The 18,983-nt window shown below is 47.0% G+C and overlaps 4 protein-coding genes across 4 annotated transcripts; all 4 read left to right on the top strand.

Moving 5' to 3' along the window:
• Nucleotides 1-65: 65 nt before the first annotated feature.
• N7469_011174 (ECM29 family proteasome component) lies at nucleotides 66-5,977 on the top strand (the record flags this gene model as incomplete). The annotated part of the gene is made up of 3 exons (XM_056650079.1): nucleotides 66-4,979; nucleotides 5,166-5,451; nucleotides 5,595-5,977. The coding sequence occupies 3 exons, from the start codon at nucleotides 66-68 to the stop codon at nucleotides 5,975-5,977; spliced, it is 5,583 nt and encodes a 1,860-aa protein (XP_056495143.1).
• A 1,152-nt stretch (nucleotides 5,978-7,129) lies between these two features.
• N7469_011173 (uncharacterized protein) lies at nucleotides 7,130-9,814 on the top strand (the record flags this gene model as incomplete). The annotated part of the gene is made up of 6 exons (XM_056650078.1): nucleotides 7,130-7,376; nucleotides 7,728-7,802; nucleotides 7,853-8,499; nucleotides 8,564-8,746; nucleotides 8,804-9,325; nucleotides 9,392-9,814. The coding sequence occupies 6 exons, from the start codon at nucleotides 7,130-7,132 to the stop codon at nucleotides 9,812-9,814; spliced, it is 2,097 nt and encodes a 698-aa protein (XP_056495142.1).
• Nucleotides 9,815-10,502: 688 nt separating this feature from the next.
• On the top strand, nucleotides 10,503-14,406 carry N7469_011172 (WW domain protein; the record flags this gene model as incomplete). The annotated part of the gene is made up of 5 exons (XM_056650077.1): nucleotides 10,503-12,132; nucleotides 12,239-13,103; nucleotides 13,176-13,782; nucleotides 13,985-14,052; nucleotides 14,097-14,406. The coding sequence occupies 5 exons, from the start codon at nucleotides 10,503-10,505 to the stop codon at nucleotides 14,404-14,406; spliced, it is 3,480 nt and encodes a 1,159-aa protein (XP_056495141.1).
• A 610-nt stretch (nucleotides 14,407-15,016) lies between these two features.
• On the top strand, nucleotides 15,017-17,254 carry N7469_011171 (HET domain-containing protein; the record flags this gene model as incomplete). Its single annotated transcript, XM_056650076.1, has 2 exons — nucleotides 15,017-15,569; nucleotides 15,822-17,254. The coding sequence occupies 2 exons, from the start codon at nucleotides 15,017-15,019 to the stop codon at nucleotides 17,252-17,254; spliced, it is 1,986 nt and encodes a 661-aa protein (XP_056495140.1).
• Nucleotides 17,255-18,983: the final 1,729 nt, after the last annotated feature.

Genomic DNA, 18,983 nt, shown 5'->3' with positions numbered 1-18,983 from the left:
CCTATCCACACTTTATATCGAGTCAATGCCGATCTGAAACCATTATCTCTTAACACAATTCCAATATGGCGTCCGACTCACAGAGCCCCGAGGCTCGTGAGCTGACCTTGATAGGCAAGGTGGAATTTAGAATCGCCATGGCTGATTCCGACGAGAAGCTTCAGTCGCTTCTCCAGACATATCTCCCACCATTACTGTTAAAACTAGCATCAGATAGCGTCGCCGTGCGCAATAAGGTTATCTCTGTTTGTCAACATGTCAACACTCGCGTCAAAGCTCCTTCCATCCAGCTTCCTGTCGCTGCCTTGCTGAAACAATTCAAAGAGCAGAAGTCTCAGCTTGTTAGGCACTTTGATTTAATTTATGCGCAGCAGGGTATTGATAGGCTTGGTTCTGGAGCGAGGGTGGATCTCCTCTTACCTTTGCTTCAGGGTATCTCAGAGATCGGAACATCTGTTACTCAAGGAGCTATCGTTTTCAATTTGGTTCTGCGTCTTTTGCCTCTGTTCAAATTACCAGCTAAAGGCAGTGAAGAAGATCAGAAATTGAAAGAGCGGTTAGGGTTATCGGATGAGGATTCTCGCTTTCTCTCTTTCTGGCTAAGCAAGCTCCTCTTGTTATCCCCTGCTCCCGCGGAAGCTTCAAGCTGCCCGGGTCTATCTCCTGATGAATACAAGTTCCTTAACAAAGACGAGAAGGCTACTGAGACCTGGAATCCTGCTTTATCGGGAGGATTGAATCTCACTGAGACGAAGGTTGTTGCTCTTCGATTTCTGGGTAGTGGGGCCTTCGCTGATACTCAGAAATTCGTGCCTTCTTTGATTGCCTCTGCGGATGCGAACTCCCGTCTTGCTGATCTGGGCGATGAAACTCTCAAGCGCTTTGCTGTGGACCTTGAAGATTCGCATGTCGTGGAACAGTTATATGACTTGTATTTTGGTGCGGATGGCGCCCCTCCTGTTCGTCTGCCAGTACAGGTGAAAATCCTGGTTTATCTGGGCAAATCCATCAGAGCCACAGCGAACACGGAGCGGATTTTCAAACTCATTGAGGATGGCCTTTTATCTGATGCTGCGAGGTCTGCTCAGGGCTTACAGGCTGCTAAATTACGGACACAAATATTTACATTCACGACGTGGGTGGTTCGGATGGGCTCCCCGTCTGACCTCAGACAAATTGCTCCCAAATTGATCGCTGGGTTACGGGATTTCATTCAGTCTCAGGGTTGGCCGAGTCCCGGTGCAAGTGGGCAGAAATTGCCTGCGACGGATCTAAGTCTAAGGGGTCTTGCCTATGAGAGTATAGGTATTTTGGTTCCGAAGGTTGATTTCCAATTGCGGGAAGATACGGTGGAGAATTTTGAGTTTGATCTCGTTCGTTGGTTGTTCATTTCCCTGAGTGCAGATGATTCTAGTCCACAAATCTTCGTCAGCATCGATCAAGCACTTGGAAGTATCCTCAATTCCTCATTGGATAGCCATGACCAAGAGTTTCAGGGCCAATTGCGTCCATTTTTGGTTCGTCAAATGGGCTTACAGACCGGGGATATCGACCCCGAGACTGAATTCACTGTCGCAAGGGGTGTTCAATATGCCGCTGTACGATATGCAAATCGGTTCCTACCATATAATGATGTGGTTGCTCGCTGGATCGATCTTATGGCTATTGCAAGGGGGCCCGGCAGACAGCAAGAAATCGTGGAAGAAGGTAAAAAGGGTCTTCATCCTTATTGGTTCCGACTTCTCAATCCAACAAAGGATCAGAAATGGGCAACTACCTCGGAAGCGCAGCAAAAGCGAGACGAGTCCTGGTTTGAATTCCCGCATTTCGATGAGGCAACTCGTTTCCTGCTCGGTTCTGATGATGTGGATTCTTCAATGGATGAGTCTTCGTCTACACCGCGACTCTTGTCAGGTCCTTACAAAGATGCATTCGCACCTGCTGTGGCCTTTCTTCGAAACACCTTGCTCTGGGAGGCTTTTTCGGCTGCTGGTATCGTGACTGATATGGAGCAAGACTGGGACTTTAAACTCGAAGTTCACCTATCAACCAATGCAGAGGCGCGAACTGCTGTGAGAAAGTATATTCGTGACTCAGCGAAGGAGTCTGTCTTTGCTTATCTGTCCGGGTTATTGGATGGTCTTGAAATAGAGGGTCTAGCCGGCCTGCGTCAGTGTGGTGTGCATTTCGTTGAGGTCTGTTCCCTCGCACCGGACGATGTTGTCGAGCGCCTTACCCCGCGAGCCCAGGCTCTGAATAAACCGATCCTGAGCAATAATGAAGAAATTCAAACTCTTGCTGCAAGGGCTTTTGGTATACTTGTGTCTCATCCTGCTACCTCCGACAGTACACTGAACACTTTCGTGACGGAGTTGTTGACGACACTCCAGACATGGAATACTGCGATTGGAGAAGCTGCGCTCAAAGTGCGTGGTTCAATTCTTGCACTTTCATACCTTTTTAGCAGACTGGCTTATCGAAAGCGATTGGATAGGGTGTCTGAAGCTCAGACCAAGGAATACATTGAATTAGTCCTGGATATCATCGATGCATCTCGTGACACATTGCTTCAGAGAACCGCGGAGATCGCAATCGGTCAACTCAGTCTTGCTGGAATTCTTTCGTTGAAAACTCTACCTGGAGATGATGGATGGAAGAAGGTCCATGAGAAATTAGTCAAGGATGCGAAGTCCGAGCATGAGACACCCATTTTATCTTTGGGTCTTTTGACCTTGACATTCTCTCGGGATGAGTCGGCTGCATCACTCTTCGGGGAGTTCCTGGGATCACTTTACAATATGCATGAAGTTCGCAGTCCTGAAGTCCAATTCACCATCGGTGAAGCTTTGAGTAATGTTGCTGTGGGGTGGGATTCTCGAGCTCTTATCCAAGATTTCGACGTCGATGCGGAATTCTCTTCTTCTGATGTACCGCGGAAGGTCTTTGTGGAGGTATACGATAAGATTATTGCTGACTGTGTCGCTCCCAAACCTTCTCTCCGCAAGGCTTCTGCGATATGGTTACTTTCGTTGGTGAAGAACTGCGGCCATTTGCCGGAAATGCAGACACGATTACGAAAATGTCAGGCGACGTTCTCTAGTCTTCTTGGGAGTCGTGATGAAGTTGTTCAAGAGACTGGAGCCCATGGTCTAAGTCTTGTTTATGAGATTGGAGACCAGGAATTGAAGGATTACTTGGTTCGAGACCTTGTGGATTCTTTTACTAATACTGGGGCAAACCTGGGCGGAGGAAATGTGAGTGGCGATACTCAGCTCTTTGAACCTGGTGCTCTTCCTACGGGCGAAGGAACCTCGGTCAACACTTACAAGGATATAATGAATCTTGCCGCGGAAGCGGGTGATCCGACTCTTGTTTATCGATTTATGTCCATGGCATCTAATAATGCTCTTTGGAGTAACCGGGCTGCTTTTGGAAGATTTGGTATTAGCAGTATCTTCTCTTCTTCGAGTGTCGATGGGTATCTAGCTCAAAATCCGAAAATCTACCCTAAGCTTTTCCGGTATCGATTTGATCCGAACCCCAACGTTCAACGGTCCATGAATACTATTTGGCAGGCCCTTGTGAAAGATCCGACAGTGGTTGTTGATACTCATTTCGATTCTATCATGCAGGATCTTTTGAAGAGTATGCTCTCTGGTCGTGAGTGGCGTGCTCGACAGGCGAGTTGTACCGCCGTGGCTGATTTAGTGTCGGGACGACGTCCGGAGAAATATGCGCAGTACCTGGATGACATCTTTGAGAAGGCTTTTAAGCTTTTGGACGATATTAAGGAGTCTGTTCGGACTGCGGCGCTGAAGCTTTGTCAGACGCTTGTTAATTCGGTGATTCGCACTCTTGAGACTAATGGGTCGGAGAAACGCGCTGGTATTCTACTGGGTAGTGCCGTGCCATTCCTCCTCAGTGACAAGGGTCTTGACTCTAGTGTGGAAGAGGTCCGGGCGTATGCTATTGGGGCTTTGGTGTCTATCATCAAGAAAAGTGCCGGCACACTCCTGCACCCTTTTGTCCCAGTTATCTTGGAAAAGTTCCTGGGCTCTCTGAGTTCACTTGAACCGCAGGCTGTTAATTACGTTCACCTGAATGCTGACAAGTATGGCCTTACCGGGCAGGATATTGATAAGATGCGTCTGAGTAGTATTCGGACGTCGCCGATGATGGAGGTGATTGAACGGTATCTCATCGACCATCTAGACGAGACCAATCTCAAGGAACTGGTGCCCAAACTTGAAGACACCCTCCGCTCCGCGGTAGGACTTCCATCAAAGGTGGGCTGCAGCCGTGTGTTGGTCCTGCTGAGCATGAAAACGCTTCTTTTCCGTCCATACGCGGACCGTTTCATTCAGCTGCTGGGGAAGTATGTGGTGGATCGCAACGAGACCGTCAGCGCATCATACTGTACTTCGATGGGGTACCTTTTACGACTAGCGTCGGATGATCGGGTTTTGAAAACCATTCAATACGCCCAAACCCTATACCTAAACTCCGACGACGCCACGACTCGATCCATCTCCGCCGAGATTTTATATGCATCGTCCAAACTTTCGAATGATCGGTTCATGGCATTTGCGAGCAGTGCATTGCCATTTGTCTTTGTCTGTAAACATGATGGGGATGAACATGTTCGTGAATCCTTTGAAAAGACATGGCAGGATAATGTGGGGGGCAGTCGTGCAGTAACGCTGTACCTTCGGGAGATCGTCAGCCTTGTATCCGACAATTTGGATTCGGCGCGGTGGGCCATTAAACATACGGCTGCCCGTGCGATCGCGCAGGCTGTGCTGGCATTAGATTCGGAGATCGATCTCCCCACTGCGTCATTGGTCTGGCCGGTCCTGGAAAAAGCATTGGCTGGTAAGACGTGGGAAGGGAAAGAAATTCTGCTGACGGCGCTCGTCAAGTTTACAAAGGCTGCTCATGCGCTGTGGACGGCGCGTCCGGAGCTAGCTACTTTACTGAAGGTGTGTTTTTCTCTTTCTCTCTCTCTCTCTTCCCTTTTACTGCTTCTCGATCTGGCTTATCCCCGATCTCGTATCCACCCGGAGCACGTCAATTCCTCTTCCTACCTATCCACCATGCCTATTTTATCCCCTTCCCGCTAGCTCGCTCTGTACTGTCCGAATGACTCGTTCTGATCCCCCGCATAGACCATTACCGTCCGCGAAGCGAAGCGAACTAATGCCGCGTATCGGCCGCATGGCTTAATGGCCATGGGAGAAATCGCACTGGTTCGACCGGATGATTTCCTCAGTGCGGCATTGACCTTTGTGCCTGATGTTATTCAGGAAGAAATTGATGAGCAGAAGGAGGATAAGATGGAGATTGATAGTAAAGGTGCACAAGGGAAACCTCTCAAAGAGGAGAATACGCTTGCGGCTTGTGTACAATGTTTGATACAATGTTTGAACCCTTCAACCAGCGGATCCGGTCAAGGTGAGTTTAAATTTTTTTTTTTTTATTATTGTTGTCCATGATTTTTTACACTTTTACACTTTACTGTCTGACAGTTTACACTTTTACACGTTTTGTTTTTTTTTTTTTACTAGTGTCCGTTCGCATGCTAAGTCTAACCACAGTGCTGGGAGAGGGTATACGACAAGTGACGGGTCCAGTGGATGATGGGCTCCGCCACGGCGGACGAGAGGTTGTAAGCAGGGTTTATCGGGAACTCCAAGGGTTTTTCGAACGAGTGGGTGAATGTGAATGGGCGGGAGACGGTGGTGAGGGATTGATGGGACCATTGGGGGAAATGGTTGGATTAATTATCCGGGAAGGGGATGCAGTGGAAAGTGTACGCAAGGGGAGGGCTGAGGTGGTGCTGAAGTTCTTGCGGATGCGGAGGGAGGTTCGAGGGGTGCCCGATGGGTTGGATGAGGCGCTACGTGGGTGGAGGGAGAGTGAGCGGGCGGGGGGAGTACAGCAGGTTTTAGACGAGTGCATTAGTTTGTATAGTTCTTAGCTGTTAGCGATAACTAGTACTATGTATACTAAAGTAGCAAGTTAGTTATAACTAACTACTACAATGTACTATGTAGATAAGAGTGGTTCGTCCACGTGGTGACTATTTACTCTAGTAATACTAGTCACTAAACTATTTACTAGTAAATACTCTGGTGAATTTACTAGTCAAAAATGTATTTCTTCCTACGCCACTCGCTTAACCCTCGGCCAAGTCCGTCTCCTCGCAGTTTATTCGCCTGGCCGGGTCTGGGCTTGTCCAGACCCTGTGTATTTTATGGTATTGGAGTGTATGATCGTGTAATATACGGTATTTCTGGTATCAACCCTGCCCGATTCAGCCAGCCTTTCTTCCTCTACTCTCCTTCTACTCTGTACATTACACTCTATTCTCCTCTGCTCTGCATGATTCAGTCCTCCACTAACACTAACACTGAACTAAACTAAACCAGTACTGCGAACTGTAATTGTTAACTGTAATTGCTCACTGTAATGCTAAAGGTAATGCTAACTGTAATTCTACACAAATAGAACACCACATGGTTGGCAGCTGCATGATCTCTCGTCTTCTCCCTGTTTCTCTCTGGCTGTCTCCGTACTCCATTTTTCTCCATTCTTCGCATCCGAGATTCTTCCTCATTTCTCCCCTTGCCCTAATTTGGCCCCGAACTTGTCCCTATTTCCATTCCGCCACTGCCAGGAACATCTCGATTCATGCAGTCTCCATCCACCACCTGCATCTTTCTCGTGATGTGATTCTACATAATTGCCCCTTCTTCCACTCTCCTCGCCCTCTCCCTCTCCTTTATTTCTCTACTTTATTTCTTCCTCATTTATTCTCCACATCTTGCCACTGTATTCCCTCTACATCTCTATCCTCCATCCACTCGTTCATCATCTTCATCACTGCTACTGCTAGTGGATCCACTGAGGGTCTCATCTTATCGTCCCATCTCACCTCACCTCATCAGCCTGTGGCGTCCCCGCTTCACCAGAATATATTCCACCCTACCTCCCTGTACCCGGTACGTCCTTCAACATCTGTTCCAATCCTGTCCACACCCCCCGCCCCCCCTCCCCCAATCCCCGACATCTCTTGTGAACTTCCCCATCCTCATTGTACCACCCTCACCACAGGCGCCCAGTCAGCCTTATGACCGTCACCAGTTTGGTGATGCAAAATCGTCGAGGCCATGCCTCTGGGAAACGCCCCTTGAGACTCCCCATTATCGCCCCCAAGGAGGATGCCCCCGGCAAATTAGAGAGTAGTCTCATTGCACCCCCGCGCATTCGCTTGCCACCGCGTTCAAGAACTGGTTGTTGGTATGTAACTTTCTATTCTTCTTCTTTTGTCCCTCAGTCTGTCCTTGGCAATGTTAACATGATTCAGGACATGTCGGGTAAGTCATCTTATCTCTTCCCCACCGCTGATCACGCCGATCAAGATGATCGTGATGATCCCCAATCCCCAGATATTTTGGGAACTCAATTGACAATTTTATTTTGGTCAATTGTTATAGAGTCGAAAAGGTAGGCAAACTAATCCAACCCCCCCCCTTGATTTGATCAATCTGAATTCCAGACTGACCACATTCCAGTCAAATGTGATGAAGGACATCCTCAATGTAATGTATGGCTTGGATTCCTCAGCTCGCCATTCAACAACAGAAAAAAAGAAAAAAAAACTCACACACATTCTCTCTAGCAATGCACTCGTCTCGGTCACAATTGCGATTATCGACCGCGTCTAGCCTTTCGTGATGATACCCCTCGAATCATGGGCCGTATGGCCGACGTAAAAACCGATGGAAACATTGTTTGGGATCGTAAGCTGCGTTTCTCTGCTCCGTCAGATTCGCTTCTAACCGGATCGTAGTCTCATCGCCAACGCCAAGTGAGGAAAAGTCGGATTACTTTTCCTGCAAGGACAATCTTCCCGTTTTCTCGCTTCTTACTTCGGATGAGGAGAGGGAAAAGAAAGCTGAGGGTTGCAGTCCGGGGACTTTTCATGTTGTGATTACTCCGGACAGCTTCTCAACTTTACCTGAATACTCAGATGATGGGGAACGATCACAGCGTGGAGCGCCGGAATCGATTAGTTCGACGGCTACGAGTCCTATTAGTGGGAGTAAGTCTGATTGTACGACTTTGATCAGTGAGGATCCGAATGTGGTTATTTTAAAGACTTTTGAAGATACGACGAGAAGATCTTCTTCTACGGGGAAAATTTTGCAGATTTCGCCTTCATCGGAGATTTCCGATCCTTTTTGTTCGCTTTCTCTTTCGCCTATTTTGGATTCTCTTCCTTCGCCGGTGGTCTTTGAAGATGATCATCCGTCGTATGTGGAGGGTTGCTTGGATCAACCGAGTCAGGATACAACTCTTTTTGCTCATTTCCGACATGTTGTGTGGAAACAATTGTTTCCTCATGATCGAGGTTTGGATGATTCTTTTGGTCTGGAAAGTCATGGTATGACTTTGAGTGTGGATTTTCTCGAGCGTGAGGCGGCTCATTTTCCTCCTGTGAGTTAACCTGGTTGTCCCTCTTGGTCGCTGGTTGTGGTTGGTACTAATACTAATTGCTTAGCTTTCTCATGCCATTATGGCTGTCTCGGCTCTCAGTCTCTCGCATAGCGGTACAGGACAGACTGTTGATGCATTGCAGTATTATCAGCAGGCCTTTCCCTCTCTGCAGATTAGTCTTCGAAACGAGAACGATCTGATCTCTGATGGGCTTTTTCTCACCCATTTCCTTCTTTTGATTTATGAGGTGAGATTGGTTATCTGTTTGTTTCTTTTTTATTTTCATTTGGCTAATCGAGTCTAGGTCGCTGCTGCTGAACCTCATGGCTCCAATTTATGGTCCCACCACATCTCCCGTTTACTTCACATCGCTTTCCTCCGTCGCAACAAATACGGCCGGGAACCTCACCCTTTTATACTTTGGTGGATTTGTCATATCGATCTATACGCTTTACTGAGTGGAGCGGGAACCGGGGAATTTGTCCGGGCCATTATTGATCATCAAATGCTCCCTGGTTCCGACTGTCTTTTGTATCCCTCTGCGACAGAGGGGTATAGTGTGATTTATGCCGATGAGCATGAAAGTTTACCGACTATCATGCGTCTCTATGCTGATACATTCCGATTAACTGCTCGACTTGGTTTCCTTGCGACTCAACTGCGTCACGATAAGCAGTCTCTTCCATATCCTGATTTCCATCAACGATCTAAGGAGATTTCTGGTCTACGTGCTGCTTTTGCGGGATTATGGGAGGCTCCGGATGTATCGTATTGGTCTCAGCATCAGGAGAGTCTTCCACGACGGTCACAAGAAATTTTACAACAGGTGAGTTTGTTTATACAAGCCATATTGTCCAGCTTATAGTTCAGAACTAACCTTCTTTTTTTTAAGTCGGCTACACTTTTCCATGTCAGCCAACTCTTCTCTTATAGTAGCATGTGGCCTGGACAAAGAATGGAATCAGACTTTAGTCCCGATAGCGAAATCGATCACCATGCATCGGAAATTCTTCAAATCGCAGAACGAACCACTCATACTCGTCGAGCTGATCGTCATTTCCTCGTCTTCCCTCTCTTCCTTGCCGGTGCTACTGCATCTGCTAGTGGTTTGAAAATGATGGCGATGGAATTAATGACGGGTATGGAAGATGAAGAGGATGGAATGGGTCGTAATGCTGCTACCACTCGGGCTATTCTACAGACAGTTTATGAACGACAACTCGAACGATTAATGCGAGTTGGACATACTTTGGATGTGGATTGGGCTGATTTGATGAGTCAAGAGGGGTTGCAAATGGTTAATTTTGGGTTTTAAGGTCTGGTCTGGACCTTGGGTGGTCTTTGGGAGTTTTGGGATTGTGGCTTGGTTGCGTTTGGATTGGATTGGGAGTGTTGTTTTTGGGATTGGCGTTGGGCATATATCTCCGGCCTTATTTTATTTCCAGTATGAGTAACGTGTGTATGTATAGAAACGATGTAATGCAATATAACTATTCTATTTCTATCTACTCTTCTTCTGTAGACTATCCCGTATACTCTACTTCCACTCTACTCTCTACATATTCTTAGGCATCACCATTAAATGTGACGACTTCATCACCTGCGGGGTCGGCGATTCGCCCAACTTGGCGCTTAATTTCTGTCCAACTTCAACAACCTTTTTTTTTTTCTCTTCTTTACTTTCTTCCAGTATTCTCGAATTATTTGATTTCATTTCATTTCATCTGAATTTTTCTTCTTCTTGCTTATTTTTGCTTACACACAACTGGCTATTTTTATCTCACCATCTCACTCGCCCCTATTCCCATTTCCCCTCCCCCACTGTTAGTCTTCCGATGGCCCCTCATTGATGAACAGCCTCGATCTGCGCGCTTAACTCTGTGATTGGTACCTGACGCAGTCTCAGCCATCTTCTCACTTTCTGCACTTGCATTTACTGCATTCTGCAACCTTTCAAATCTGTCGCGTTGTAGTCACGCAAATAGTTTTAACTCATCTACATCATGGACCCCGGCGACAGCCGTGGTATTCACCCAGACGGTGAACTCTTCCTCAACTCCTCAAACAGACCAAATCAAAACGAATCCCTCGTCGAACCACTTCGAATCAATAAAAGAGACTCGACCTCTCCAGCCTCAGCTTCTAGTCCTTCCCCCGCACCACTCCCTTATCCAGATGATCGTCCTCGTCCGCAAATGCGCACTGCCAGTTCAAATGATGGTCGTCCTGCCGATATGAGATATGCTTCCTCCCCACCACCCACTACTTCTGCTGGCTCGGTCTCGGGTTCTGGTTCTGGTTCTGGTTCTGTAAGCCCGAATGATTATCCTTCGGCATTACGTCCTCGTGATGGGAGAGAACCGAGAGTCGCGACTCTTGCGGAGAGAAGAGGCGCTGCCCCTCAACCTCTTCCCGAATCCCCAGGTGCTCATGCTCCTGATAGAGACGCTCTCGCGGCAAGAACATACCCCCGTCCACCAGCGCCAGCACAGTCGCAGTCGCAATCGCAGTCGCAATCAACATCGACGACAGATCAAAATCAAAATCAAAATCAGTACGACTATCGTCAACAATACTATCCTCCCCCGCAAAACCAAAGACCCGCAAGTCTCCAACCCCCGCAATCCACGGGTATAAATCGAATCAGTTCCACGGCTTCAACTTCCACTACCCGAGCTCAACGTGGGTCCCCACCGCCACCGGAAACACCCATTGTTGAACCAGGACAGCAGCCTTCGGATATCGAGGCTAGGTATGCGGCGGCTGGTATTGCGGGAACATCGACTTTGTCCGGTATTCAGTCGCAAAATGCTGCGGCTCAGAGAAGGGCGGATCAATATCTTGGTCAACAACCTACTTTCCAACAGACTCCTCGTCCTTGGACTCCGACTGAACAACCTGGTTCTCAGCCTCATGGTCCTCCGACAGTGTATCAGGGTGCTGAGGTTGTGAGTGGTGGTCAAGGTCAGGGTCAGCATCCGGTTCAACATCCGGGTCAATATGGTAGTCCACCACCTCAAGCTCAGGCTGCTTCTCCGCCGTCGCAGCAGCAGCAATATCAGCAGCAGCAATATCAGCAGCAGCAATATCAGCAGCAGCAATATCAGCAGCAGCAATACCCACAGCAACAGCAACCGCAAAATAGAATTCCAAATGCGCTTGAGCAGGATATGGATCGTATGCGGATTAGCGAAGAGCCTCCCCCGGCTTACTCCAGTGTTTCTGGTGGTGCTTCCAACGGTTATCCAAATGAGAAGCCCGGTGCTGGTGCTAGTACTGGCGCTGGTGCTGGAGCAAGTGGCATGGCTGGACATCCAGCAACAACTCATTCACCTCATCCTGCTACTGCCGCCGCTGCTGCCGGTGCTACTGCTGCAACTGCCACCCCTGCTGTAGGTACATCAGCTTCTCCCGCGCCATCATCTTCAACGCAAGATCATCCTGCCTTCGCGAATGATCCTCGACAACAGCAGACCATGGGCCAGTCACCACAAAGTTCCGCTCCGAATGGCCACTCTGCGTATCAACAGGCGACGGTTGCGCAGATAGCCTCTCCCGCTCCGACTGGTCTTCCTCCTGCTTCTCCTCCACCACTTCCAGAAGGTTGGATTGCACATATGGATCCGAATTCGGGTCAGTATTATTATATCCATTTGCCGACTCAGTCTACTCAGTGGGAATTTCCCAAGGGTCCTACGCCGCTGAACCTCAATGAGACGCCTTTGTCACCTGTCGGTAGCGTTTACAGTAGTCATCCTCTCACATCACCTGGGTTATCGGCCTTTGGAAAGCCACTGGCTTCCCCCCGGTGCACCGATGACTCCCGGATTCGAGAGTCTTCAGTCTCCAATGACTGGATTCTCGGGTCCGCCTCCGAGTAGTGGGATGGATATTTATAAGACGGCACCGACGAATGGGGTTTACTTCGGTCCTTATCTTCGCTACACGAATATGGATCTTGAGCGGGGATTGTGGCTTGGTTCGATTTTACTCGTTACTGATGCTGCTCAACCACCTACAATTCATTGTCATCAGAGTGTCGACCTCTCGCCTAACCCCAAACAACTCAAAGCAATTAATATTGCGGCTCACCAACGTTGGACCTTTTACAAGTACGAGATTGAGATTCAGATGGATGATGCGGGGCCTGCAAAGTGGACGTATGCTATTACCTCGCATTTGGGTTGTACCCGATATGAATTTCTTGTCGCTGGTCGACATGAAACGAACTGGCGATTCATTTCTACGTCTGGTAATGACTTCTCGTTGAATGTTAATGCGAATGAACGGGCTCGTCTTGGTGGTGTTGGTTTCATGTGGAAGGATATCATGCAGAAACACAATGAGATCGGAGGATTTCATGCGCAATTGTGTCTTGGTGGACAAATTTATGCCGATAGGATGTGGAAGGAAATCCCTTGTTTGAAACAATGGTTAAGTATCAGTGGTAAAGAAGCGAGGAAAAACGCTCCTTGGACTGCGGCGAATCAACAAGATGTTTCGCATGCTTATTTCCATTATTATACCAGTCATTTCGATCAACCTTATTTGCGTGAATCCTTTGCGCAAATCCCTTATATTTGTCAGATTGATGATCATGACATGTGAGTATACCCGGGACTACACCTTCAGACATAAAGTGGGATAATGAAAATGCTGACTCTGTGCGCTTCTAGTTTCGATGGATTTGGCTCGTATCCTGAACATATGCAGTTCTCCAATATGTTTAAGAATATCGGTCGTATTGGTATTGAGATGTACCTACTTTTTCAACACCATACCACCCTCGACATTCTCCGAAACGTCAATAACGACCTCGATCTCTTCACGATCACAGGAACAGGTTGGCATTTCGTCAAATACCTCGGTCCAGGCGTCGTAGTCGTCGGTCCAGACTGTCGCTCTGAAAGAAACCCCCATCAAGTAATGGCCGGCCCAACATACCAAGGTCTTTTCCCAAAGGTAGCAATGCTCCCGCCAAGTGTACAGCATTGTCTTTGGATGCTTTCCATGCCCCTGGTCTACCCTCGTCTTGAAACGGCAGAACAAATTGCTCAGACTGTGACGACGGGTAAAAGAGCCGTTACGGGAGCGTATAATGTTCTTGGGAAGGTTACTAGTTCCGTGGCTGGTGTTGTTGGTGCGAAGGATTTTGTTGGGTCGGGATTTGATTCTGTTAAACGTGCTGTTGGTAAATCGGGTCTTATGGGTGGGATTTTGAGTCCGTTTGGTGAATTCGATCTTATGGATGAACTTCGTGATCAATGGACGCATGAATCGAAGGTTTGTGGTTCTCCTTTCTCCCCTCTGTCCGCAAGCATACATCACCTATACACCTAGGTAAATGTGCAAGTCTCAGGTGCAAATGCTAATATAAACCAGGACCTTGAAAGAACATACCTTATTCGAACTCTTCAAGGAATCGCCCATCAAAAATCCCTTCGAATGACATTCCTTTCTGGAGCCGTAAATGTCTGTGGAGCAGGACTTCTCCACGATCCATCCCAACCATCCGATCACAAAACAATGTATCAACTTATCGCTTCACCAGTGGTAAATACACCACCACCCTCATACGTAATTAAACTTCTACACAGTCACGGCAAACCACTCTACGTCCCTGCAAACGGACACAGGTCTTCGGCTCAACCTACCGATACAAAAGAGGATATGATGGAAATCTTCCAGAGTGATGTTAATGGGCAGAATCGGGAGCATCGGAAGTTGATGGCTAGAAGGAATTACGTTGCTGTTGTTGCGTATGATCCTGATGTTGCTCAGGGTGGTATTCAGGGATCTGGGAAGTTGAGTCTTGCGGCGGATTTTATGGTTCAAGGGGATGGGGCTTATGCTAATGTTGTTAAGTATGGACCTGTTATTGTGCCGAGCTTGGAGCAGGGGAGGTGATGTTGAGTCTTTTAAGGTTGGTAAAGGTGGAGGAGTTTTCTGCTGGCAGATTATTGTTGATGTGATATGTGGTGATTTTATCTGTGGTTCATGGGTGTTTTACATTGGATGTTGTTTCTTTTTGTTGACGAATTTGTTCATCCCATAGCGTTTGATTTATACATTGAGATGTGATTTTGTCCTTGTTAGTATGAGTAGTACAAGTAGATATTACTAAACTGCTATATGGGAAATTGAGTTATTGACAGCTGGGTTGTTAATATTTCTGTTTCTTATATCTGCATTCTTCTGGTATAGTACTGCAAAGTAGTTGCGAATAAATAGGACAAAATTCCGTGAAAAAAAAAAGAGCACAGCTTGAGACCTTGGAAGTCGAAGGTCCGAGGGAGAGATGAATTGGATTGCTCGGACTTCTTGAAGTGAGGGGTTATACGAGGTCATGAATGTTGAGCCTCTTCGCATAAGGTGGTAAGCTACTTCGCGATAACAGATTTCCCCAGGCTTATATAGATATTTTGTGACTCCGGAGTAATCAAACTTGATCTTCTGACACTGGGAAAAACAGATAGCTGTCATCTTTAACCGCCATATTACCCCATGCAGGAGCAGAATGTCGTCTCGTTTTCAGGTAGTCGACCCAACTCATGCCTTGTTGATAGAACGCTCCTCCCGGGTAGATGACGGGCTTGTGAAGGGTGGATATACTGAAGTTAAAGTACGCGGTGAGGCAAATAGCCCGGCCGGCGAAGAGGAGAACAATGAAGAGGAGCGAAGAGGACAAGCCATCGCCATTCAGCCTGAGAAACCGTCTTCCCAGGATGAAAGCAAAATCAACTCTAAAGAGAGTGACAGCGACGAGGACACAAACGGTGTGCAGCAGGGCGCATGTGATGGATGCAACTACCTCTACATGGAGCCTGGAAACCTTCTGAGGACTGAGGCGTATAAAATCAAACGGGGTAGAGCTCGGGGATGTCCATGCTGCACCTTTCTCGACCTTGGCATGAAAGAGTTCTATGGATCCTGGGACACATTCGCTCAGAAGCCAAATGGCGGCAAAAATCGCAATGTTATTTTCTTGCCGACCAAGTCAGCCCTTCAGGTGGCTATTTCAGGGTCAGCGATGAATGATCAGTGCCTCTTGGACTTCTACACTTTGAACGGTACGTTCTGTTTTTGATTTGACGCAGAGAAAATTCTCCAATATTATCTATTTACTTACTCAGGCATAGGACACCCATCACCTTGGGAGCGATTCGGTCCTTGTCGGCACCTCCCGGACTATAGCAGTATCTCACAGCAATTGCATCTCGCTAAAGAGTGGCTAAAAGAGTGTGAAAACAGGCATCCTAAGTGCAAAAATAAGCCCCTGCCCTCGCTCCCTCATCGGATACTCAAGCTACGACTAAAAGCAGACAGCCAAGATGTGGTACTGTACGAACCCACTCCAAATGAGAAGGCCCGATACGCTTGTCTGAGCTATTGTTGGGGAGGCTCACAACCCCTACAGCTGCAGCAGTCGAATCTCGCAGAGATGAAAACTCGCATCCTCTGGGGTTCCCTGCCTAAAACTTACCAAGATGCAGTCTATGCCACCAGAGCTCTGGGCATTGACTTTCTTTGGATTGACTCGCTATGTATTATACAGGATATGAGTGCCGACTGGCATCGAGGAGCAAACGTCATGGCTGATATATACGGAAATTCTACGATCACCCTCACGGCAACGAGTGCCCCTAATTGCGACACGGGCTTCCTCCATGGTCGAGAAGCGAAGTTCCTCAGGGTTCTGTTGAATATTAAAGGCCGTTCTGGGGACACAAGTACCAGTATCTTCATCCGACCATCATACGATCATAGTCAATTCGGTTTTGGCAAATCTACAGGAAACGACACGGTACCGCTGAGAGGCCGAGCGTGGGCATTTCAGGAATATTTACTGTCACCACGATCGCTCCAATTTGGTACTACAGAGATGGTCTGGGAGTGTAAGGAGCATCTCAAGTGTGAATGTCGTGCCGGGTTTCAAGATGCAGAACCACCACAACCTATCTATCGACATGCGAAAGCCCAGTATCACAATTTTATCAGCAAGGGATCCAGAGACCTGGAGACTTTTCACGAATTCTGGCAAACACTCGTACGCGAATACACATCAAAGGATCTAACTCACAAATCCGATCTATTGATTGCTCTTGCAGGGGTTGGGAAGCAGATTGGGGATGCACTGCACCTGGAATTTTGTGCTGGACTCTGGGTTCCTCGAAGCACAAGAGAAGCCCATCGCCTATATCCCACCATTGAAAGTCAGAGCTGGCTCAGCAAGTACTGGGGACAAGGTCTGGCATGGAGGACTGTCTACTGCACCCCAGGGCAGAGACCTCCGAGACATCGTGCTCCTACGTGGTCCTGGGCGTCTGTGGACCATTCGCATGGGGTGATTTACTCTGTGAAAGTCACTGACTCGATGATCATTGTGCTTGATGTTCGCTGTGAGCAGGATTTAACTGGTGCCTCTCATGGTTATTTAGATGTCGTTGGTTTGATTTTTCCTGCAACACTACATCGCATTCGCGCTGATGGGTCCGAACTTAGTCTTATCGTCGAGCGAAATGGCGGAAGAATCCCGGTCTACCCCGATGTCAAGGATGAGGGAGTCGATGGGGAAACCGTATACTGCTTGATCTTGGGTAAAGCCACTGACCGGCTGATGATGCTCGTACTTCGAAAAGGTGAGGGTGGGAAATACCGACGGCTGGGCACAACGGGATCTAACCAGAAGGCACCTACTCGGTACCGGTTTTTTTCGCCGTGGAATCCGATGCAGGGTATATTTCGGATTTTATAATACTTATAATTTACTTTTTTCCATCTCTAGAGTGGCTCCTTGCTACCAGACTAGGCTATAGTCTTTCTATATAACTGTTATATTATTACTCTTACTAACAATATCCTGTTTTCCGCACCCTATGATCGTACGTGCTTGACACTCCTAGAAGACAGACCTATATTCTGTAAACTTAGACCTATGGTTGAAATGGTGCCATAAAGCCAGATAGAGTGGGAAAGATGACTCGAGAGTCATACTATAGAGAGTAAGAATAATTCGAAGATCATATCAATTAATATCACAGATAAGTACTGGACCCACGTTGAAGATCACGTATATAGTGTCTTAGCCACCATAGGTTGACACGGACGAATTTGGTATCGACAGTGTAGTAGTTAGGGAGATGGAGTAAGGTGTTAACAATCCTAACATCGCTCATTTCCCGGTCGTGCGCCAAACTATTGATACAACGGAGTGCGAAACTATTCATGTTTCTTTCCCGAAACCGCAGATCATTAGCAGTTGGTGTATCAGCAGTTGTGGTTTTTTCAACTGTTTGTAGACTCGTATAAGTTCTGTGATTGCTCATATCTTACGAATCAGTCTGTATATAGCTATTCCAATTAAGACTCTCTTTCCGCCCTTCTACCTTTCTATATCTAAGGCCCCCGCCTAGTCGACAGGATCCAATCTGTTAAACTGGAAAACCATTATATTATATCAGCAAGAAAAAAATTTCTGGAAATTTATATCTGAAGATATAAGCAGTAATATTATAGTAAATAGAATATTATATTCTATTGATGTATTTCAAATTTCGTTATAAATATATATATATATAAAATACAGTTTTTGAGTTGTAGAGAATATAGCGGACTATAATAATAACTAATAGTTCTGCGGCTGAACTAATCCAGAATATAGAATCAAAGACAGCAATTAAATTGTTTTCTTTCATCTTCTGTTAAAAAATTATGAATACCTCTATTGTGAAGAAAAACAAGGTATCCGAGACCGTGTTGATGGAATTTAGCTTTTTCTACGGCAGAGAGCGGATTATGGTTGTAAAACGATAAACTCGAATTGAAAAATACTGGAGATATTCTGCAAGATTCAATCATGAGTTTGCTTGGGCTCCTAGAGACGACCATAGACAAAACATTTATCATCGAAGAGCGTGAAGCAAAGAAAGAGACGTGCTGTGGATCAGCCGGAGCGTCAAAGGTGAGCGATCAGGGTGCTCAGGGAGCAGCCCTGAGCTGCTCCCTGAGCACGCAGCTGGGCTCCGGGAACCGGAACCGGTCGTTTCCCTAGGCGGCAGTATAACCATCACCATTACTACATTAGATATAATCATTGTATCAACGGGTAGATGTTGGCGAGACTGCACAGTTTGAACTATGTCTCAGAGTTTGACGGTTTTAACCCATTTAGAATTGCAGGGTCAAGCTTGTAGAGCCTTACTAGTAATATCATCTCAAATAGTAGTCTCAAAAATTGGGAATTGCGAATACCGCGCGTTATACCATATTCCTTTTACTTCATATAGGCCTCGAAGGTCGAACAAAATACTCATGTTCGATAACATAGTCAAACAACATCCTCGGCTTCACAAGTCAAATTTGCCCTTGATAATTATTACTATTCCTTTTCAGAAACTCACAAGAAGAAAATTTCTGGTTGTTCATAGTAGGACCATTCAAAGATCAAATTTGCACAGAACCCTTCGCATGGCGTCAGTTGGAAT

Source organism: Penicillium citrinum (assembly GCF_028827155.1).
Source record: "Penicillium citrinum strain IBT 23319 chromosome Unknown utg000010l:1.0-1229701.0:1.0-1230130.0, whole genome shotgun sequence".
Classification (NCBI taxonomy): Eukaryota; Fungi; Ascomycota; class Eurotiomycetes; order Eurotiales; family Aspergillaceae; genus Penicillium; species Penicillium citrinum.
Note: the sequence above shows the minus strand (reverse complement) of the source record. Positions and strands in the feature narration are given on the sequence as shown.